Source organism: Microchirus variegatus (genome assembly GCF_963457635.1).
Source record: "Microchirus variegatus genome assembly, chromosome: 9".
Classification (NCBI taxonomy): Eukaryota; Metazoa; Chordata; class Actinopteri; order Pleuronectiformes; family Soleidae; genus Microchirus; species Microchirus variegatus.
In genome coordinates this window covers 4,946,001-4,968,662 of record NC_139810.1, presented here as the reverse complement: position 1 = coordinate 4,968,662, position 22,662 = coordinate 4,946,001, and the positions used below count along the sequence as shown (strand labels likewise).

The 22,662-nt window shown below is 41.4% G+C and overlaps 3 protein-coding genes across 5 annotated transcripts; 1 reads left to right on the top strand and 2 right to left on the bottom strand.

The window, feature by feature from the left end:
- Positions 1 to 3,147: 3,147 nt before the first annotated feature.
- On the bottom strand, positions 3,148 to 5,886 carry ndufb11 (NADH:ubiquinone oxidoreductase subunit B11). Its single transcript, XM_083895407.1, has 3 exons — positions 5,688 to 5,886; positions 4,404 to 4,534; positions 3,148 to 3,335 (listed from the first exon to the last, which is right to left on the bottom strand). The coding sequence occupies exons 1-3, from the start codon at positions 5,859 to 5,861 to the stop codon at positions 3,206 to 3,208; spliced, it is 435 nt and encodes a 144-aa protein (XP_083751533.1). The 5' UTR covers positions 5,862 to 5,886; the 3' UTR covers positions 3,148 to 3,205.
- Positions 5,887 to 10,978: 5,092 nt separating this feature from the next.
- tbc1d25 (TBC1 domain family, member 25) lies at positions 10,979 to 16,732 on the bottom strand (the record flags this gene model as incomplete). The annotated part of the gene is made up of 7 exons (XM_083894888.1): positions 10,979 to 12,634; positions 13,660 to 13,935; positions 14,061 to 14,249; positions 14,345 to 14,472; positions 14,562 to 14,716; positions 14,847 to 14,956; positions 16,688 to 16,732. The coding sequence occupies 7 exons, from the start codon at positions 16,730 to 16,732 to the stop codon at positions 10,979 to 10,981; spliced, it is 2,559 nt and encodes an 852-aa protein (XP_083751014.1).
- Positions 16,733 to 18,129: 1,397 nt separating this feature from the next.
- On the top strand, positions 18,130 to 22,380 carry dedd (death effector domain containing). Of its 3 annotated transcripts, none has more exons than XM_083895726.1 (5): positions 18,130 to 18,379; positions 19,374 to 20,013; positions 20,640 to 20,744; positions 21,136 to 21,273; positions 21,833 to 22,380. In XM_083895726.1, the coding sequence occupies exons 2-5, from the start codon at positions 19,449 to 19,451 to the stop codon at positions 22,258 to 22,260; spliced, it is 1,236 nt and encodes a 411-aa protein (XP_083751852.1). In that variant the 5' UTR covers positions 18,130 to 18,379; positions 19,374 to 19,448; the 3' UTR covers positions 22,261 to 22,380. The 3 variants fall into 3 exon arrangements, with proteins under 3 accessions (XP_083751852.1, XP_083751851.1, XP_083751853.1); XM_083895725.1 differs by having other exon boundaries at positions 19,371 to 20,013; XM_083895727.1 differs by lacking the exon at positions 21,136 to 21,273 and having other exon boundaries at positions 19,371 to 20,013.
- The last annotated feature ends 282 nt before the right edge of the window (positions 22,381 to 22,662 follow it).

The following is a 22,662-nucleotide window of genomic DNA, read 5'->3' as shown; positions in this document are numbered from 1 at the left end:
ATGTTTACCTTGCAGCTCCAAGCATTTGTCCTTCTCTGTGTTAGCAACGTCTTGGGCGTCTCGAAGTTCATCGTTCGAGCGCTGGATGATTTTTTCCGAGTCGCCAGACGACCCTATGCTCGACCTGGTCACTTCATCTGAGGGAGAAAACACCAGACAATGACCCCAGATCCATTCTCCTGACGCAGGTGAAGTAAGTAGTTTATAGTGCCATCTAGAGGAGAGGCTGAAATTGACAACAAAGAACTGCTCCTCTGCTCACCCCCTCCCTTCCCTGAGCGCTACGGTGTCCTCAGCTGGTCAAATGTTGTCCTTATCGTCTTTCTCCGTGTCAGCAGATGAGGTTCGTGAGGCGAGGGAGAGGGCGAGCTACCGCGGCCGTAGCAGACGAAGCGGAGAGAGAGGAGGCGGGACTTCCGCTACAAGTAAAGAGACGCTTGATTTGTTCTCTCGCGTTTGTCCTTACAGGCTCCGGTAGAAACATGGCGTCTCGCTGCTAACAGTGGCTATGCGACCGCGGCCCGCGGCCCGCGACCATGTTATTTTACATGACTTTTTGAAACACTACGAAAATGAAACAAACACTATTATACAGCGACTAGACAATGCAGGAGCACATAATATGTATAAAAAAGTGGATTTTGGGTTATATAAACCCATAAATACTACACATTGTCCCTTTAAGTAAATGCACTTTTTTCAATGAATATAACATTAAATTAATCATAAATACACTCTTTACTTTGTTAATGTGCTAAACCACTATTCTAGCTGGAAACGTCTGGTTTTTAAAGGTGCCATATGTAAGAATGTGGCCAAAAACGGTTACTACACTCACATTCAAAATACCGAGGTCTTTTAGGTTTCGTTTTCTGACGTAACTGGCAACCCGTGGTTGCTCGGCAGCTGAGACTCTACTGTCTGCAATGATTGGTAGACGGCGGTAGGTGGCGCCGCATGCCAAAACATTATTTCAAAACATAAACATGAGTTCAGTTTGTTATATGAACAATTATTCCTGAGTCTCTGTGACATATTAAGAGGATTTTATGGCCAGTTTAAGATTTATTACATAATGCACCTTTAATGGAATATGTACAGGTGTATAGAGGCCCATTTCCAGTGTTCTAATGGTACATTGTTTTGCTGGATCTTTGACGAAAGGCAAAAATTATTATTTCAAATCATTTTTTTGTTTGTTTTTATCTCCCTAAAACCTTCATAACCTTCACGGTGTTGACTGAGACAGACAAAATAACAACATACAGAAATAACATACATCAAATATCCATCTAAAAAGAGCAATAAAGTAGAGAATGATAAAATATACATGATGAAATTGACACTTGTGAAGTTAGATTCAGGTGAGAGCAAAACATCTACATCAATTATGTCTGAACATATTTAAAAGAATAAATATTAAATATAATAAATGATAAAAGCTTGGTTACCTTTAATCAGTGACACGTTATTCAGGGGATCACTCAACTCCATTTGCTTGAACTGTAAAAACAAACACACACATGTGAGAAACAAACATTTCAGGAGCTAACCCTAACCCTAACGCTGGTGTAAAACACTTAAAGGTGCAGTATGTAATAAATCTAAAGCAACTGGACATAAAATCCTGTAATAATAATGTTCATATAACAAACTGAACTGACCAACAACAACAGTACAGACAAAATATTTGCATTTAAAAAAAATATTTTGCAGACTGCAAATCATGTTTATGTTTTGAAATCATGTTTTGGCATGTGGCGCCACCTACCGCCGTCTACCAATCATTGCAATCAGTACAGTCTCAGCTGCTGAGCAACCACGGGTTGCCAGTTACATATAGCACCTTTAATTATCCTCATTTGAAGATATTTACATTGTCCTTTTTATATGTCCGTAAGTAGATATCTCACACTTGAATTGTGACTCGTCACAGTGACGTGGTAGATTTCTGAAACTGGAATTATAGATATCTACAATTCAGTTGTTGATATTAGATTAGTAGATATAAATACAATGACAAACCTCATACACATAAATGGTAAAAGTGACGTCGTTCTGACTAGTAAAAGCTAAATTGGCGAAATCTGAAACTGTAGGAGTAAGACTGACGTCACAGATATCTACAACTACAATCCTGTTAGCAGTTCAAAGTTCTTCATCACAGCTTGAAGGTTCTCACCACAGTTTGAAGTTCTTGTTCCACAGTTCGAGGTTCTTGTTCTTCTTCCTACTCAGTTCACTTTGCCTTTTATTGTCTCATTTTATTGTCTTTGATGTGTCTAGCGTCTTAATCTGTCTGTCATCTCGTGTTCCCTGTGTTCAATTATAGTTTTATTAATTTGATCAAACATATTATCTCGTACAGTATTTTTATACTCATATTTTTATGCCTCAGTTAAGGCCAAAGTGTATGTCTGCAGACCGGAGCCTCTCGTCTCGTGCCACCTCGCTTATTTTATGATTTTCAAAATAAAAGCTCGCGTCCGTTAATAATTGTGTTTTAACCATATGGTAAATAGGTAATACTTATTAGTATATACTTATACTAAAAAAATACCAGACGAACAAATGGAATGGAAAAAATATACAGAACATAAAATGAATAGTAAATAGTGCAATAATAATGTATTGTTCAACATCTATATCAGATAACCACATCATTGGAAGTAATGAGACCACAATCGCACAAAGAAAATAAACGTCTTTCTATTTTTGCGTCATGGGAAGTCAATGAAGCTGATTTGTAAAAAGTCTAATTTAAAATGCATAATTTTTTGTCACCATATTATTTTAAAATTCTAATATAAGTGAACTTCAAGGTTATTCATTTGATGGCAACTTTCCACGCAGGAGAAAATGAAACTCTCTCTTCTATCACTTACAGTCAGTGAGATCACTATGACATTTCTTCATAAAATGTTATGATCCAGGACCAAGATGCAAAAACACAAAATGATAACTCCTTAGCAGTGCTCGACATTAGCATGTTAGCTTTCCAAAGCAATGTTACCACTACAACATGTAAAACGCCCAATTGTTTTCTTGTTTAAAAACTCAGGAGGATACTGTGCAACACTGACAGCTGTCAGAGATTTATCTTTACTATAATAATGACACTGTCCACACACAACAATTACACAACTCAATAATTACAGCATTTATTTTAGAAGAAAACAGAGTGAGGAGGCGGGCGCGGGACTTGTTACTCTTCGTCAGCGGAGGGCAGAATGATGGTGCTTGGGTCGTAGTAGTTCTCGTCTATGAGAGGAAGACCCTGCTTCTCTCTCAGCAGGATCAGACGCTCGGCCTCCCTTCTGGACCACTTTCGCATTCTGGAATAAAAACACAACAAGAGGAGGTGCAGTCAGAAACAAAGACGGTATGTACACAAAACAATAAATGAATCTTAAATACTACAGTAGGGTTTTCAGACAACATGCTGCAGGACACAGGTCTGGATCCAGACCCTGATGCTTTTATGTCTGGAAAATATCTAGTTGCAATTTTTCTGACCGGTCTTTTGTTTGATAGTTTTGGCCCCGGCTCAACCTGCGACCCTCATATGGAGGATAAAAACAGTAGAAAATAGATGGATTTGTGATTGCTTTAGCTTGAAATTCATGATGTAACAGATCACCCTCAAAGTGTTTAATTACCAGTGTGTAGAATTTAGTGAATCCATATCAGATTAAGTTAATGAAAACAACAGTTCTCTAGTTACAGGTGATGATGAATAATACATTAAATGAAAGCATCATTTTGTGATGATAGATCCCCTTTAGTCTATAAACTGGATTAACCTAACATTGTATGCTCTCAGGTCACTTTATGAAACGTTTTATCTTGCTCATTTAATTAAATTATTTTTTTTTTTATCTCATTTAAAACTGTCTTTCCACGCTCTGTTTGTCTCAATGTTCTTTTTGTTATGTGCTGGGGGAGTGTACCAAGAGGGGGGGGGGGATTATTTTGTCCTCATTTTAGCATATTCTATCCAATTGTTTCATGGTAATATTGTTCTGTACTGTGCATTTGATTGTTCCCTGCAAAATAATAAAAAAAGAAAAAAAAAACTGGACCTTAAACGGCTCTATAGTTTAATCCAATGCAAGACAGAATTAAAAATTGAAAGATAACAGCACAATTCAACTACAAGCATTATCTCAAAATTATTATTAAATGTTCAGCTCTTCTATAAAGTGACAGGTTTCATGTTTTGACAGAAAATCCAGACCAACTACAGACACTGTAAACAAACACTCAGCTTTAGCCTTTCAATCAATAACTGTCACAAATCTCTTTTTGACAGATTTGTGCAGGTCTGGTGATAAAGTTAAAAGATGCCATAAGGAAAAGTACTGGGGATTATTAATGAACAGATGGAAAGATTGTGAACTCACCCGTGGTCTGGTAAATAATGGACAAACGCAGAACCGAGAATGAGAGCCAGAGAGATGCCAAAGAAGAAGCCCACCCTCATGTTCCACTCATCCACCACGGGGTCACTGGAGAAGCCATGGTAATCTGGATTCTGACAAAACACACGGAGAAACAAATGATGTCAAAAAACAAACAGTGCACACCCTTCAAATGGGTTTAAATGTGAATATGTTCTGGTTTCTTTCCTGCTCCATACAACGAAGAAATCATAAAACATCACATCACAAAACAAGACGTTTGAGAACATCGTCACTTCCCGGTTTGGGAAACAATGACCAACATTTTCTAAACATTTTCTGACATTTTATTAAAAACCAAACAAGTACTTGCTGCCAAGTTCTGGATCTGAGGGAAAAATTGTGCAGAAGATACGCACTTTTTGACTCTTTATGACTCATTCATTTCTTTGTAACATGTTCTTGAAAATGTGTGTGTGTGTGTGTGTGTGTGTGTGCATGCTGTCACTTCAAACAAACACACACACACACTGATTATTTCCTATATAGACAGGATCTAGACCTGTGTATGTTTATTTGAATTTGTTACCTCTTATTATGGCCGAATTACATACAAATATCTAATTGTGCTTATTTTGACCGACATTGCGATCGAGAGGGAATTGAATGACACATTTAAAATGATTCAGGTGTGATATTTGTGCAGATCTGTGAGAAATAATGAGGTTCTCTTCAGTCTGTAGATTAGAACATAAATAATATAATAAAATAAATATTGCGCATCATCATGCAATTTGAAAATTGTAGCATATTTCCATTTTGATAACAATTTGATAACTTGTTTAGCCCTAACTGGATCTTTATCTGACATAAACACCGATTGTTTCCGGACCAGACGTTCTTATGGGAACCAAAACCTGGTCCTAATGAGGCAGAACCACATTTCTGGGGAATTGATAAGGTTTGAGGCTAAGATTTAAACATTGCTTTAGTACAGGTCAGAGTTAGCCATTAAATGGTTATGGTTAGGGTTATAGATATCGCTTTGTTCAATCCAATCCAACTTTATTTATAAAGCTCTTTCAAGACAGCAACAGCTAAAACAAAGTGCTGTACATCGGTGATAAATAAATAAAACAAATAAAACATACAGACTAATAGACCTAAGAACAAACAATAAAAAAAAATACTGTAAATAAAGAGTAAGCACACAGCGGCTCTCTGCTTTCACTGTCACTGACACTGTTTGGGCAGCGACTGCCTGGTCTCATGCGGAGAACCACTAACCTTGACGTACTCGCTGACCTCCCCGTGTTCAGCTTTGCCCGCTGCGGGGAACAGCTCCGTCACTGCGGCCGAACCTGCGCCACCGCTCGGTTTGGACTGAGACACGAAGCGTGACGGCGGACGAGAGAGTAGCCGAGGCAAGGCGAGCCCGAGCCGCGACATTCGGGTCAACATTTTGCCTGTTTGTGGAAGATACTGCTGACCCGGAAGCGGAAACAGCAAGTTTGACTCTCCTTCTTCTTCTTAGATAATAGCGCCGCTACCGCCACCTTCAGGTGGTATTTCCTCTTCAAGGTAAACAAACACATGCAGCTACGATATAAAACACGTTTTTTGTTGTTTCTATAGGTATAGAAACCCCAAGAATGCATACCCAATTCATAATTATGAGATAAAATGCTATAATTATCAGATGCTAAGTCTCATAATGAGATACTATTTCAAAATGATGACTTAGCATCTCATAACTATAACATGTGAAGTCATAACTATGAGATACTAAGTCATAATAATAATTGGATAGTATTTAAGTGATAATAATGAGATGCTATTTCATATTTATGACATATTTAGTCATAATAATGAGATGCTCTATGTATATATACACGTACATACAAGCCTCAGAATGCATATAAATGCTTTGGGTGATCTGTTGTTGTTTTTATTTGTTTGTACCATGTGAAGTGTACCCTTTTAAGTGCTATATAAATAACATTTACTATAATTATTAATAATAAATGAAAAACACCAATCAGTTGCGTTGATTATCATTTATTTGTGTCCGATATACAATCAGTAACACTGGTGTGTGTCGTAGGATTAAAAAGTTTAACTTTGTGCACGTATATAATTTAATAAGATAAACAAATTTGTCTTTTCTTTTTCTTTTTTTTTTACAAATGCGTATATTACCAGCTCACAGTCCAGCCAGTCCAGTTACTTCAATTCTTTTGTTTAATATGCTATTAAATACTGGTTTACAAAAGGAGTCAAAACCAGATGTAAGAGTAATAAGCACAATAATCACACAGGATTACTTCAGAGTCTGCTGAACACTGACGTATTTAACGTAGAGACGAATCCCTGTTAAAAAAGCCATCTTTTCCCCAAACCGAACCGAGTGGTTTTGTCGTATTAATTTAACGAAAAAAACGTATTTGCAGAAGAGTAAACATCAATCCACAGCATCACATTTTCCTGTTCAACCGTCTGCATCCAGGACACGGAGACGACACAAGAGAGGAAAGAATAAGAAGAAGCGTTGAATCAAGCATTTAGATTTAAAGGTAAACAACGCTGAGAAAGAATTAAGAGATGCTCTCTCTGACATCGTCGCGGTGTCCACGTCCGTCTCCTCGGATTCACCATGCAAGACACAGCCACACAATCCAGAGGTGCATTTGATCCGACAACAATCTGTGTTTGACCGGCTCTCTCAGTCATACATAACACATCATCATCATCATCATCATCATCATCATGAATCTGATCCACAACAGCAAGCACAACAAGGCTGAACCATCAAACTCAAGATGGTTCCATGAAAACACAATTGTCCACGTTTGTCTGTTACAATCCAAAGATCTCACTGTTGGATCTTCAATGACACAAAGGAAACATCACACGACAGGTTGAGAAACAGTCCAGTTTCAGGACAACGTGGAACACAAGAGGAACATTAAATGAGCCGATCTCACCTTCCACTTATTTAATGCAATTACTAATTCTGAGAAGTAATCCTCTCCATGGAAAGTGATTCTCATTCACAATTCCAGCTTTGTGAAATAACCCTGACCTCCTTTACTGTGATTTTTTTTTTGCCTTAATATTTCTGGACAAAAAAAACACACAGATTTCTCATTTTGATCTGGCAGAAAAAAAAACAAAAAAAACAAACAGTTGACGTCAACATCAAGATAAGAGTCATGGAGCAATATGTTAGAGAAATATGATGAGATGCAGTTTTATTGTTGATCCTAAATCAACTTTGTTCTGTCGTGAGCTCCATTCACTGCTTTAATTAAAACAGCTATTCAGACTTAAATTAAACTTAATTTAAAAAAATTAAATAAAAATCAAGGCTACTGATTGGAACAAATGAGGCACTTATTTTCCAAAAGGGTGTAAATATGGTCTAATGTTTGTCACTGAACACACGCAGTGGGATTTCATGACAATTCTACTCAGTTAACTAAAGATTATGAACATACAACAACGCGGATTTAAAAATGCCAGTGTGTAGGATTTGGTGGCCTCTAGGGGTCAAGTTGCATATTGCAACCACCTTTCCCTATACAATCTCCTTTTTTTGTTCTTACGTTTCCCTTAACAAATGAACCCCTCCACTCTAAACGTTGCAGTATACATGCCAGGCCTGTGTGTGGCGCTGTGACGCTGCCACAGAAACACACCAAAAACAGAACAAAAGCCGTAGGCCGTGTTCGTGGCGCTAGGTACAAAATCAAGAAGTGCACAGTGAGAGGGCGACAGAGGTCGGAGGTTATGACGTTATCGTTTCCCCCCAACATCACATACCGCAGAGCGTAGTGTTATGAGACTTTGTTTTTCAAAATAAGAGCGTTTTGCCGGTTCGGTGTCAATGAAAAGCCAACGAGACATAAAACTTTTACGGATTCTCCTAAAACTTGTTTGTCTAAAGACCATCGACGTGCTCCTGATGTGATATCAACCCAACATTTATTACAGTATTACACTACCGTTCAAAAGTTTGGGCTCACTTAGAAATGTCCTTATTTTTGAAGAAAAAACTCTTTTTTTTTTCAATGAATATATCATTAAATGAATCATAAATACACTCTATACATTGTTAATGTGGTAAACGACTATTCTAGCTGCAAACGTCTGGTTTTTAACGGAATATGTACATAGGTGTATAGAGGCCCATTTCCAGTGTTCTAATGGTACATTGTGTTTGCTAATGGTGTTAGAAGACTATTGGATGATTAGAAAACCCTTGAAAACCCTTGTGCAATGATGTTAGCACAACTGAAAACAGTATAAAATCATTATTTCTAATCTTGTCAATGTCTTGACTATATTTTCTATTAAATTTGGAACTCTTTTAATTAATTACAGTGTGACTTTTAATGGAAAACACAACAAAAATTGTGTAGGTGAGCCCAAACTTTTGAACGGTAATGTACATAGATCATTTTAAAATCCTACACACTGGACCTTTAAAACCATCGTTTCATTGAAATGTTGACACAGAAAAACAAAAGGGGGACACAAACAAAACAAAGTCTGGGAAACAGCGACGATAACCAAAGTGCTAAACTTAAGTCTCTGAGTGATTGGTGATGATTTTTAAAAAAAACTATTACTACTGTGTACAAGTCCAGCAAATACACACTGTATCAACAGTACATGAAGATCAAACCCAGACTGCCCCCTACAGTACAGCAGCCACACAGCATCACTGTGTAAAAATCACCATAGGACATGAAAACGTTGCTATTGATTTTCACAGGCAGTGACATCACACAAGTTAGCTGTCGTCATACACATGAGTATATACTGTGTTTTTATGTGTTCAGCACCAGGAGTTTCCCTTCTCTCCATACTAGGGCTACAACCATTATGAATACACGACTAAATTAATCAACAATTACTTTGATTATCGATTAATCAGTTTGAGTGTTTTTTCCAATAATTAAAACAAGCGTTCTGATTTTCCAGCAATTTGAAATGTTAATATTTTCTGGTTTCTTTGCTCCAGGTAACAAATAAATCATTCAAACTGGAAAAAAACAAATAAACCTTTGTTTTGTGGACCAAAACATCATCATTTCCAGGTTTGGTAAACACCTTTGCAACAACCGGCACAAACATATATGGAATTCACCTTTTTCCACTGGAGTTGGAACAATTTTGTGACAGCCAATCAGCATCGAGCAGAGCAGTTACTGTACACAAGTGAGGGTGGTTAAAGCAGGAGAGGGCGGGGCAAGATAAGTCACCTGAAAAACAAGCTGCTGGCTGCGTGTTACCTGTGAATGTAGTTAGCATTAGCATTAGCCCAAGGAGAGTTGTTAGCTTGAGTAAACACAAATGACTGATGAAACTCAACTTAAACAATAAATAAATACATTTGTTTTTTGTTAGGTAGTAGCTCAGCAGCAGTTTGTTTTATACGGAAGCCCTATAGGGTCATAGATACATTACATTTTATTTCCCCCGCTTTCCTGTGATAACGAGATCATTAATTTGAGAAAACAAAACGATAGTCTCGTCTATTTCATCATTGCGCTAAACATCATTCAGTGACGGAATGTCAGAGCAGGAGACTCAATCGATCACCGAATCACAGATCTATTCAATCGAGGCCTGACACAGGCTGAAATAGCTTTATGCCTTGCCATAACAGACAATGCACAAATTAGCGTGCGTCATCTAAGAAGACGGTTAGCAAGGCTTCAGCGTTATCGCAGGCGCAATCTAAGTGAGCCCGATGTCGTCATTAACGACATAGTTGACCAGCTACGAAGCCCCGGGCGTCTCCATGGATACCTATGGGGGCCTATCACGTTTTAATTTCAATCATTATCTCTTACATTAATTATCTCATTATCTCGGGAAAACGGAGGAAAATTATTATTTCGTTATCTCGGGAAAGCGGGGGGGGAAAAAATCTCGTTATCACGAGAGAAAACAGAGGAAATAAAATGTATGTATGTATGAGCCTTTAGGGCTTCCGTAGTTTTCCCCATATATACTCTTTAAGGTGAACGGTGTCAGGTCAGTTAAGGGTAGGTACGTGTGCTGGCATCGTCATCACTCTGTGCCTCGCTGATGACTTCACGAACAAGGACGACTGAATCAAGATTCGTCCTCATGGTTTTCTTGACTGAACACTTGAGTGAAGACACTTTCTGTGGCAAACTGGACAAAACATGAGCTTGTAAACAAAAGCTTGTAAAAGGGCAACATAGGCTAAATGCACCAGGTTGTGTTTTTTTTGGTTGTGGCAAAAGTAGACGACACAACTGTCTTAACACATCGACCACAGAGGATTTGAACAGAAATAAAGCTCCTCCTCCATCCTCATCACCAAGGACAGACGACCCTCCTGTCAGCCATAAGGGCTCATGAGGGAAATAAACAGTTGTACAGTAATGACTACTGACATGAGGAATATCAATACATATTCAAGCATACACAGAATAAGAAGATTATTAAACAGCCCAGTTCAATTTGGAAGGCTGATTAAAAAGACGTCCGCCTCCACCAGGCTACGGTCAAGTCTCGTGAGCCAGGGACGTGTGATGGAATCAGGACGTGGGGGAGAGGGAGACTTCAGCTGTCGGGGAGGGAATGGTCGTCGTGAGGTTATAGGTGGAGTTCGGGGACGACGACTGAGGCGACGCCAAGGGGCTGTAAATGGGCCGAGCGGGGATGAGCGAGGAAGGGGAGTGCTGCGCCGCCGAAACTGTCGTTGGAGAGTCCGAGCTGACCTCGTCCCCTTCCTCGGAGTCCCACACCTCGCTCTGCAAGTAGTCCGCGAACACGGCCTTGGCTCGCTGCAGCACCCGGCTGAGGTTGTGGCGCCGCACCAGGCGATCAAAGTGCATGGCTATTTCGTTGTAATCCAAGTTGTTCTTGATGATGTGGTCGCGGTGCTCCAGCAGGATGGACAGGCACAGGAACAACATGAACGGGTTGCCTTTGCCGAACTCCTGAGGCGGCGGCAGGGAGCAGGATTTGATGCTGGTGGCCTCGGCTTTCAGAGAACTGGGCGTGTTCGCCGCGGTGCTGGGGGATTTGTTGCCTGGTGAGGGGAGATTGTTGGTGTATAACCTGCTGCCAGACGATCCTCTTCCAAAAGACAAAATAGGCGAAGAGAGCAAGGATCGACTCTGAGAGTGAGCCGGGGACACGGCGGATGGTTTTACAGTGGGAGTTGTAGGGGAGTTGATCCCCGTGCTGCTGAGAACATGGTGGACGGACGGCGTCAAGGCATTTGAAACAGTGGCCTCTCTTTCATCAGGCGTGGATGGGGATGACGATTTCGGCGGAGAGTCTGGAGAAGCTCCTGGCCAGCTCGAGGGTGAAGCTGAAGACGTGGGAGAAACAGAGGAACCTGCGTTCCATAGCTGCGGCCCACTGGGGACGAGTGGAGGTGGAGACATGGGAGACAAACCAGCGAGACAGTTTTTTATGAGAGGGGTTTTCTCTCCTGGGTCGTCTTCACTCTCCGCTGTGGACTGGCGTCTTGGAATATCAGGTACGGACTTTGACAGCGCCAAGCCATGTGACGGCTCATCTTCCATATCAAAGCTGTCTTCATTCCGAGCAGTGTAGTATTTGAACTCTCCAAAACTGGTTTGCCTCTCAAAAGACGGCACCGGCACATCTGCCACTGGATTAATAACACCATTACTGCCCTCCATTCCCATGTCTTTTCCTTCTAACACAGCATTCCTGATCACATCTGGTTCTTCTCGTGAAGGCCTGAGCATGTGTCGCCTGCGCTGCTTCTCTTTCTGCTCCTTATCGTCTTTGACAATGTTCTCAACCTTCTTCGCCTCTTCTTTGCGGGTCACCGCTTCATTGGTCTCCAGCGGCGGTCCGACGAGCTCCACTTCAGTTTCAGGAGGATCCGGAGGCAGCGAGCTCCAGGTGACCTCCAGCATTCTCAAAGCATCGTCAAATGCAAATTCCCGCTTGAGCTCCAGCAGCAGCCAGCGGTAACAGAAGAAGAGGTCGTCAGCGCCGCGGGACACCAGGTACAGGTAGAACTCTGGGTCAGAGTACTGCAGCAGCAGCTTCAGGTGCTGGAACTTAATCGACATGAGCTGCCCGTCTGGTCTGAAGTTTCCCTCCAGACGTTTCATAATGCCACTAAAGCAAATGAAGGCGTGTGCCTCGTTGTCCATGACTGCGAGTATGGGGGAGGCGATATCGCTCATGCCTTGACAGTAGGAAATCTGGAAAACAACACATATTTTAAGGGTCTCTGCAGCTTTCAACAAGTCAAATTTAAGACTTTTTAAGACTTTTTAAAGACCCTAATGAATACAATTTAAGACCCATTTCAAATCCAAACTGGCAAAAAAGTACAAAAGACATGAAGGAAAATTCCAGCCATAAATCTTTCCGCTTAGCTTTGAGCTTTCATTAAGTTTTCTCCGCTGCTATGCTAAGCTGTAACACAAAACGGCGCGCGCACAGCACACTAGCTAGTGGTGCTCAATAAGCACAGGTTGACTACTTTAGTTCTGTGTTTTAGTTATGTTATCGCATCCTCAAAAACAGAAACATTTCAAGGTAACATTAATAGATGTTTAAGACCTTTGACAATTGTATTTAAGACCTTTCATGGAATTTTAGGAGAATTTTAGAAATTTTAAGGCCTTAAATTCTAATTATTGGATTCAAGACTTTTTAAGACTTATTAAGACGCGGATACCCTGTATTTTGGACCTTTTTTTTTTCGACCAAAAGTTGACAAAAAAGTAATACTATAGTATCCATCCATCCATCTTGTACCGCTTATCGGAGGTCGGACACATAGTATGGACGACATAGTATGGTATGTTGTCCAAAATTTTAAAAAAAATAAAATAAATTTTCAACCAAATTTTTACAAAAAAGTCATACTTTTAAGTGTTGTCCAAAATGTGACTTTTTTTTCTGTCCAAAATTTAGCGAAAGTCATAGTATAGTATGTATATAATATTTGACAAAAACGTCATACTTCAGTATTTTGTCCAAAATGTGACTTTTTTTGGGGCCAAAATTTGACAAACAAGTCATACTGTATTATGTCGGCCAAAATTTGACCATATTTTTGGAAAAACATTTTTTTTACCGAAATTTGACAGAAAGTCATAGTATATCATGTCATCCAAAATTTGACATTTTTTTCTTTTGACAACTACACAACAATTACACAGATTTTAAGTTGAAAGTATTGAAAGTAAAAGCCGGGTAACTTGATGCCTCTACAAACCTGCGGATGTGTGATGGCGAATGTCGTGAGCAGGTCTGTGAGTGATGTCAAATGTGGACTGTCCTCTGAGCCGGCGTAGTACGGATGAGCCCGGTCCGTCCTCAGAACGTCTTTGAGAACGTTTCCGCGGATGAATTCGAGGTCCTCGTGGCTGACCCGGGCCGTCCACTCACTCTTCAGCTGTTCGTACTCCCTCGTCTTCCTCTTCATGTAGTCCATTCTCTCCTGTCCACTCAGTCCGTCCGGGTAGACGTTCAGGAGGTACCGCCAAACAACCTTAAGACAACAACACAGGTTGAGTCCCATCAGTCAGACGTACACTAGTGTCAGCATTACCTGAAGACCAGCCCTGACTATATGGAAAGTCTGCAGTACATGGAGTCATTTTCCACTGGAGTCACCTTGCGGAGTGAAGGCTCCACACCTCCGTGGTAGATTCTCAGTCTGAGGTCCTCGGGTCGCGTCAGCTGGCCCTGTCCATTGAGGTAATTGTGGAACTCGGCGTCGCTCAGAGGAGGCTTGAAAGGCCTGATCTCCTCCCCGTAAGACCAGCTGAAGGCTTGCTGGACTCGTGACAAGGTCCGACCCATCTGAACACAAGTGACACACATATGTAATGACACACTGGCATTGTTTTTGGCGAGAGAGGTTCCACACTGTAGCTTCAAAGGGAGCGAGAGCAAACCTGGGTCAGTAGAGACTGGGTGAAGGGAAGAGCAGCAGATGCCAGAGATCTCGTCCTGTCCCCAAAGAGCTGCTCAGAGCCAATCACGTCTTTGGGGCTGATGATGTCCCAGTCTTCCATAACAGGACCTGCAGTTGAAGAAAAAGGAAAAGATGATCATCAGTGTTATTTCTGGACTCTTCAGACCACACAGTACCGTTTTATTTGCTGTGCTCACTCTCTTCTGACGGTTTAATGTCCATCTTGAGCTGCAGATATGGTTTGGCTGCACTGGCGAATGCAAAGTCCAAATCCCAGTCAGACGAGAGAGTCGTATACATTTCACCACCGATCCGATCTCGAGACAGGTAACTGATCCCAAAGTTACGCTTCCTGGTTTGAAAGAGACAAAAGCGAATGCTGATGGAGCGTCTTTTCAAGGACAAACACACACACTCTGATAGTGTTTGTGTCCACACAGCAGTTCAGCAAAGGCGATGAGGATGATGATGGTGGTTCTTACCCGTTCAAATCAAAGGCTCTGATGAGTATGTGCTGCAGGACCTCCAGGGAGGTTATCTGAGGGTCAACGGCGAAGGAGCGGAACTCCACCGGCAGCACTCCATCACATTTCTGAAATGGAACACATCAATGACACTCGCTTACACACGATTGTTTGACAACTCACTACCCCCACTCAACTCCACTCCACTCCACTCCAGGTGAGACAGTTCCCACTGTTACTGTGAGTTAAGGCTGATTAATTGATAATGAGATCACGCTGTGAATCATTTGTAGAGAACAGAGAAGCAGAAAAGCAGGATTTCATAAATGAACAACAGCCACCACCACAGCAGTGCTATTAGCGAGAAAACAGCATGTTAATCTTTTAGCCAACATTGTGTGTTTTTATCAACAACATTGTCGTCTGTGTGTGTGTCGTGTTGCAGAATCGTCGCATGCTACGATCTCGATCCGCGGCACGTACGCTACGCCACCCCAGCTGCCAGAGTTATTATTTATCAAAGGTGGTGTTTAACTCAACAAGGACATGAAATGCAAATGTGTGCAGTACGTCACACTCAAATTCACATCTGATTTCCCAGGTTTCTTTAAATCCATTTATACTCCAATATTCATTCAACATAATTCTGTTGTGATTTGGGGTTTTCTGTTGAAACATTAAGTCAACAAAAACGTACAATGACAAGAATGTATAATACAGCTGTTTCAACTAATAATTAATTATTAATAATAATAATAATAATAATAATAAAACATACATTAGTCTGTCTTTATGCACAGGTAGTTTTTATATGTACTATATGACAAAAATATAGTGAATTGTTCAAATTCCAGATTAGTTGAGCTCTACAAAACAATCTTTTTTCAAATTCATAGTTAACAAACTGCAACTAACGATTACTTTAATCATCAATTAATCTGCTGATCATTTCTCACCTCGCTCGACCTGACGATTTTCTCGATTTTCTCAGTTTTAATGATTTATTTGTCAAACTGAGCAACAAAAACGGAAAATATTCAAATGTGAGAAGCCGAAATATCAGAAATATCAACAAAAAAAACAACTAGTTGACAATTAATTTAGTAATCTATTAAGCACTGCAGCCTTAATAAACATGAACGTAAACAATACTGTATACAGACACAAACAAAATATAAACGTGTAGGGAAATAAAATTAGTAAAGTTTTATGTTGATCATCTTCAAGTGCCAATGATATAAAAGAAGGCCGAATATTGACGTCACCTAAGTAAATCAAACGTCTGTAAAAACTATTATTGACCTCAAAACGCCTCAAGGGAGTTGTGTGACGTCACCGCGTTACGTCCAATATTTCCACGCACGCGTTTGCTGAGCAGGCAGGTGACGTCACCTCAGTCTGTGAGGGTTCACTGTTCTCGGGTCGTTGAACAGTGAACCCTCACACACACGCACGCACGCACGCACGCACACACACACACACACACACACACACCGACTGTTCTGGTTGTCATCATGAAATCGAAAGTGTTTGTGTGTGTGTGAGGACTTTGGTGAAACGTAGACGTAAAGTGTGGCTCCAAATCCCGCGATAACAAAGCTGCCACCGACAAAAAAACAACACGACACTGAAGCCTGGCGGTAAACAAACGCACAAACTGACCGTTTATTGTTTATTAGCCTCGTTGCTAAGCACTGTCTTCCACGGCCTGTGTGTTCCTTATCGACGTGGAACGTCGCTGTGTGTGTGTGTGTGTGTGTGTGTGTGTGTGTGAGAGTGTGTGTCTGACACACAAACAACAACAGAACTATACACGGTTGTAAGCTAACAGGCTGACGGTGACAGTCGTAGCATCCTACCTTGACTTTGACTCGCACCACCCCCCTCTCCTCCTCGCCCGCCATGTTAAAGACTCCGTGTTGGATCAGGATGGCGGTTGTGAGCTTTGTTTTGCTTCTACAGCGACATGATGGTGATGATGATGTGATAGGAGGAGGAGGCAGCGACGCTCGACTTCCTCTGCTGCTGCTGCTGCTGCTTCGTGATTCTTCTTCTGCTCTCGCTTCAACAACACAGTGTGTACAGCTACATCACCGCCATCTGCTGGACAGAGCTGGTATTTTTGATTACAGAAGTACATAAAAGGCATACTTGTAAAGTACAAGTATCTTACAGGAAAATTACTTTGGTATTAGTTTTATAATATTACTTAGTTATTTATATGACTATGAAAAATATCATCATATTAATCATATTAGTTATTAATAACATATTATTACTATTAAATAATATTAATAGTATAGAATAATAATACTTACTTATACATCAAAAATATTCAATTTATTTTATTCTATCCATACTTGTATTTTTTATTTTTTTTTAAACGTGTCTAAGAGTTTACTTATTATTTTTCTTTTCTTTTATACATTGCTGCTGTATGTCCTCAGCACTGTACACCCCTGGAATTCTAATTTCCCGGAGGGAGCCATCCCAAGGGATCAATAAGTCTAAGTAAAAGTCTTAAAGTATATGACATTTACTGTACTTGGTAGGCGAGTTGTCTTTCAATTTGAAGGTTGTGAGTTCAATTCCTGGCCCAGCTAGTCGTGTCCTTGAGCAAGGCACTTCACCCCATGTTGCAGTGTGTGAATGGGCGAATGTAAGTGCAGTGTAAAGCAGCTCATCAAGACTAGAAAAGCTCTATATAAACACAGACCATAATACCAACTCTTCTTATGATTGTATTTGGTAGGAATGAGTAACAAAGATAATTAGAGGAAATGTAGTGGAGTAAAAGTTGCTAGGAAAATAAATAAAGTACACATGCTGTTTTTTGTACTGTACAATGAATTTGACTTGGTAAACAATTTGAAAATAACAATAAAAACCTAAAATATAAATAAATGGATACAGTATCACAAACTCAAATTTTTTACATTTAGCGCATTAATCTACATTTGTCAACATTCATATAATGTTGGCTGAATTATGGGCTGGATTATCAGATTGGTTCACGCAAGCAGTCACATTGGATGTGTGTCCAGATTAGGGCTGCAACAAGTAATTATTATTATTATTATTATTATTTTTATTTTTTTTAAATAATCCCACAGTTTGTATGCACTCCGATCACATTCCCTAGTATACAGTAAAACTTCAGCATTTCTCATTTTCCTCCACAGTACCCTAGGGGACACCGTAGTGGGTAACCCGGAAGTAAACTATAACGTAAACTGGAAGCTCTTTCATTTTAGCTGAAGAACGCGAATTGTCTGCTTGTTTTTCCCACGGTGACTGGCTGTGAGTGTGGACCACAGCCAGGAGAAAAAAAAGACATCGTATTCGCGGTGTGTGGACTGTGTCGAACCGCACGTCGATAACACCGGAGTCGAGTGTTGAACGTCGACCGTGTCATCGACCAAAACAAACCGTAGCATCCGTGCCGTCTCCTCGCTGGGGGAAGACGCTGGGAGCGCAAACTTAGCGTTAGCGGCCTACGGAACTTTGTGAGTGACGAGCTTGTTGGTGGGAAAATCTCCAGAAGACACGAGGTAACGTTGAGTTCTCACCCGATGATGACACTCAGAATTCGGTTCACATGGTGTGATTTTTGTTAACCCTATATGTATGTGTGTGTGTGTGTGTTCGCTCGGCTAACGGGACGGTAGCGTGCAGGGAAGATAACGAGTAGCAGTCACAACAAACCCAGACGCCGATCTCGGGGAAAAAAATGTGTGTAATTGTGCTCAGATTCACGCCACCGTGTCACACACACCACCGTTGTGTCGCTAAAATATAAACGCGAGTGAAATTGTGTCGCCATCTCTTGTATGTGTGTGTGGTTTCCTCACGTCAACAACATGCTGCATCTGTTTTTAATTCCCAGACAGCTAGCGATAGCTTGTTAGCTTATTTTCGTCCGCTGCTTGTTAGCTGTCTGTCATAGTGTGTGTGTGTGTGTGTGTTTAATGACTACACAACCTCCGTTATATATTATATATATTTCATCAGCAAGGGCAGTAATATCAAACTATGTCTCAATGTTTGTTTGTTTTTAAATGTAAATACAGTTTTTGTTAGCTAGTAAACCAGCTAGCGTTATGGCAAACGTACGTAATAACGGATTTATTCATATACGTATCTATTTATGTATTTATTTCACTCGACGTAAGTAAGTACATTTTATTTATATAGCACCTTCCACAGAAAAAAATCACTAAGTGTCTCGCAATAAAAATATAATAACATCATTAAAAACAACCAAAATACAAACATACTACACTACATAAACACAGACAGTCATTTAAAGCCCTTGTTCAACTCACTCTATTTGCACACAAATGGCAAGTGTTAAAGGTGTAAAAGTATTGCTATATTTAATTAAAGTATAGTTATTAAGTCTAACATTTACTGAAGGTGTTAGCCTGAAATGATATGACGATATGATTTTTTAAAAACTACAGCATAGTTCTGTAGTAGTAAGTGATGATCGCTTATGATATTCAGCTTAATTATATTTCCTTTTTCTTATCTCTGTTCAAGTAGCTCATTGGTCGGAGCAGTAAAAGGTGGAAGGAGTTGCAGGGACCGGAGACTCCCTCATCACCACAGGGCCCTGAGATGACATCACAACAACCTCAGCTCCCCAATGCTGTCATTCCTCCCCAGCTCGCCCAGAACTCCTCTGCTCAACAGGCCCGGCCCCATCTTCCAGCCAATCAGCTGCACACGGGCCAGAGCAGTGCGAATGCTGGGTCTGTGGAACACCGAGCGCTAACGGGCAGGCCAGGCTGCTCAGGTGTGTCAGCGGCCAGCGGGGAAGTGTCCAGCAGAAACGTCTCTGCCTCCTGCTCCAACCACAGCTTAAGCAGGAGGGATGGCAGCTTTGAACCGTGGCCCGAGGAAGCCGTGGACAACTCGCACGGGTTGTACTCGCTCCACCGCATGTTTGATATCGTCGGAGCCCAGCTAACGCACCGGGACGTCAGGGTGCTGTCGTTCCTCTTTGTCGATGTGATCGACGAGTATGAGCGCGGTGGCATCAGGAGCGGGAGGGATTTCCTGCTGGCCCTTGAGCGCCAGGGTCGCTGCGACGAGACCAACTTTCGGCACATTCTCCAGCTCCTGAGGATTATCACCCGTCACGATCTTCTGCCTTATGTCACACTCAGGAAACGACAGGCTGGTGAGTAAAGCAGCGTCATATTATAGATTATGGATTGTTGCATGAACTGTCCTTTACCCAATCAGCATTCAGTAATATTTTCACATCTAACTTTGGCGAATTATGGGTTTAATTTAAAACGAAATAGTTGGTAAATGTTAAAATATGTATTTGGTTAGTGTTATTGTCGGACTTTGACTTAAAGGTGCCATATGTAAGAATGTGGCCAAAAACGGTTACTACATTCAAATTCAAAATACCGAGGTCTTTTAGGTTTGGTTTTTTGACGTAACTGGCAACCCGTGGTTGCTCGGCAGCTGAGACTCTACTGACTGCAATGATTGGTAGACGGCGGTAAGTGGCGCCACATGCCAAAGCATGATTTCAAAACATAAACATGATTTGCAGTCTGCAAAATAGTTTTTTTAATGCAAATATTTTGGCTGTACTGTTGTTGTTGGTGAGTTCAGTTTGTTATATGAACATTATTCCTGAGTCTCTGTGACATATTAGGAGGATTTTATGCCCAGTTGCTTTAGATTTATTACATAATGCACCTTTAAACTTAGTAAAAAAAACTATTTAAGAGTGTTTTTTTTTTTAGTAAAAGCATTTTACTTATGTCTTTAATTTCACAAATATTACAGTGTGTCCAGATCCTGTTGATAAATACCTGGAAGAGACATCAGTGCGCTACATTTCACCAAGAGGAACGACGCAGAGCAAAGACGCTGCTTCTCACAGAAGAACAGGTGTGTGTGTGTGTGTGTGTGTGTGTGTGTGTGTTTGTGTGTGTGTGTATGTTTGTGTGTGTGTGAGCACTTGTTACCTCTTTAGGACCTTTTTTCTGTCACAAACACTGACCTTGTCAGGACCAGTAGTCCTCATGGAAACCAAAACCTGGTCCTATTTCGGAGAAACTGGTTAAGTTTGGGACTTAAAGATTTGAATTGTGGTTAGGTTAAGGTTAAGGTTAGGCAGTAACTGGTCATAGCTAGTTGTCCAAACCAATGGAAGTCAATGCAACGTTCCTGAGAAGGCAGCTCCACAAACCTGTGTGTGTCTTGTCCACAGTGCAAATTCATTTTTCTCACACCATGACACTGTAGATTGATTCATGTCATAACTACTGACACCGTGTAGGTCCTCAGCCAGTCATCTGCTGCTCCCCGTCAGGACCTCACGTTGGCCCTCCGCGAACAAAGCCAGCTCCTCCTGCACCAAACCGCAAACGAAAGAGAAGTCACTCGTCCGCTGACTGCAGAGAGAAGCAAACATGTGGTAAGACGACGAACCGTGGTCACAGGGCATCTGCTTGTGTTTTAATGTGCTCTCAAGGATCGCGAGAACACATTGAAATGGCGGAAATAAAGGTTAATCCTCTATTTTGACTCCGTGTGGAGGCCCTGTACAGACGAGAGGGGACTGTTTGCTGAGTGCAAGACAGGGGCGTAACTCTAAGTGTGCAAAACGGCAAGTCATTTGGACATCTTGAAGTCCCGCCCCCTATTTATAGCTCAAGGTCCCCCCTCTTTTTTTCAGTTTGCGTAACTGTGACCTAACCCTAAAAGCTTAACCTTAACCTTAACCACAAGCGTAATCACTTGGTACTTGATTTTGTTGCCTTCTCGTATGGTTCTGTGTGATTTGGACAAATTGAAGTTGTGCCCACTTGTAGTCCCGCCCCCTCTCTTGCAGTCTGCAGATGGATGTGACGCTGACACACAATTCATTTCTGTCCATGTTTCTCTGTCTCCTGACACTTCTCTTCTTCCTTAACACCCCCCCCCCCCTCTTTAAAAACCAGTCACATCTGACACTCGTTGTGCTTAAATCGCAGATATCCGCCTGCGGGTCCGAGCCGAGTACTGCCAGCACGAGTCTGCACTTCAGGGAAACGTATTCTCCAACAAACAAGAGGCCGTGGAGCGACAGTTTGAACGCTTCAACCAGGCCAACACTATCCTCAAATCGCGAGACTTGGGCTCCATCATCTGCGACATCAAGTTCTCCGAGCTCACCTACTTAGATGCCTTCTGGAGGGACTACATCAACGGATCGTTGCTAGAAGCCCTTAAAGGGGTCTTTATCACAGATTCCCTTAAACAGGCCGTGGGCCACGAGGCTATCAAACTGTTGGTGAACGTTGACGAGGAGGACTACCAGGCCGGTCGGCGCAAACTGCTTTGTAACTTGGTCACGGGCGGCGGCGGCAGCGGTGGTGGCGGCGGCGGCCCACCAGGAGGCAGCAAAGACTCTGTATCTTAGACACACACATACACACTCTCTGGAGGTGGAAGCGTATGAAAGGGAGGCTGCTGTTCCTCCACGACAAGTCATAGTTGAGATGTGGTTTGAGGTGCCCTGAAGTGTGTGTGTGTGTGTGTGTGTGTGTCTGAGAGGAACTAAGACTTCCAGTCCACCCCATTGATTCCTTGAGACCCCAGTTCATAGGATATCTACTCGGCGCCCATATGCGTAGCATGCAAAGTGATCGGGAACATTGTTAGCGACGCATACAGGTTGGCGCTATTCTGACTTCTAAGCTTCTAAGCGTTTTCTTCAAGGAAGGAGAATGCTGATGTCAAACGTGGACTGACTTTGACTCGTGTCTGGTTTCTGGTCTGTCATCATTCGTTAACTCTTCACTCCTGTTCCAAAGTGTAACGG

Coding starts and splice junctions, on each gene's coding strand:
- ndufb11 (XM_083895407.1), bottom strand. CDS start 5,861: ATGTTGACCCGAATGTCGCGGCTCGGGCTCGCCTTGCCTCGGCTACTC. Junction 4,535..5,687: donor AGGTCAGCGAGTACGTCAAG/GTTAGTGGTTCT, acceptor GTGTTTTGTCAG/AATCCAGATTACCATGGCTT. Junction 3,336..4,403: donor CATTATTTACCAGACCACGG/GTGAGTTCACAA, acceptor TTTTTATTCCAG/AATGCGAAAGTGGTCCAGAA.
- dedd (XM_083895726.1), top strand. CDS start 19,449: ATGACATCACAACAACCTCAGCTCCCCAATGCTGTCATTCCTCCCCAG. Junction 20,014..20,639: donor ACTCAGGAAACGACAGGCTG/GTGAGTAAAGCA, acceptor CAAATATTACAG/TGTGTCCAGATCCTGTTGAT. Junction 20,745..21,135: donor TGCTTCTCACAGAAGAACAG/GTGTGTGTGTGT, acceptor GACACCGTGTAG/GTCCTCAGCCAGTCATCTGC.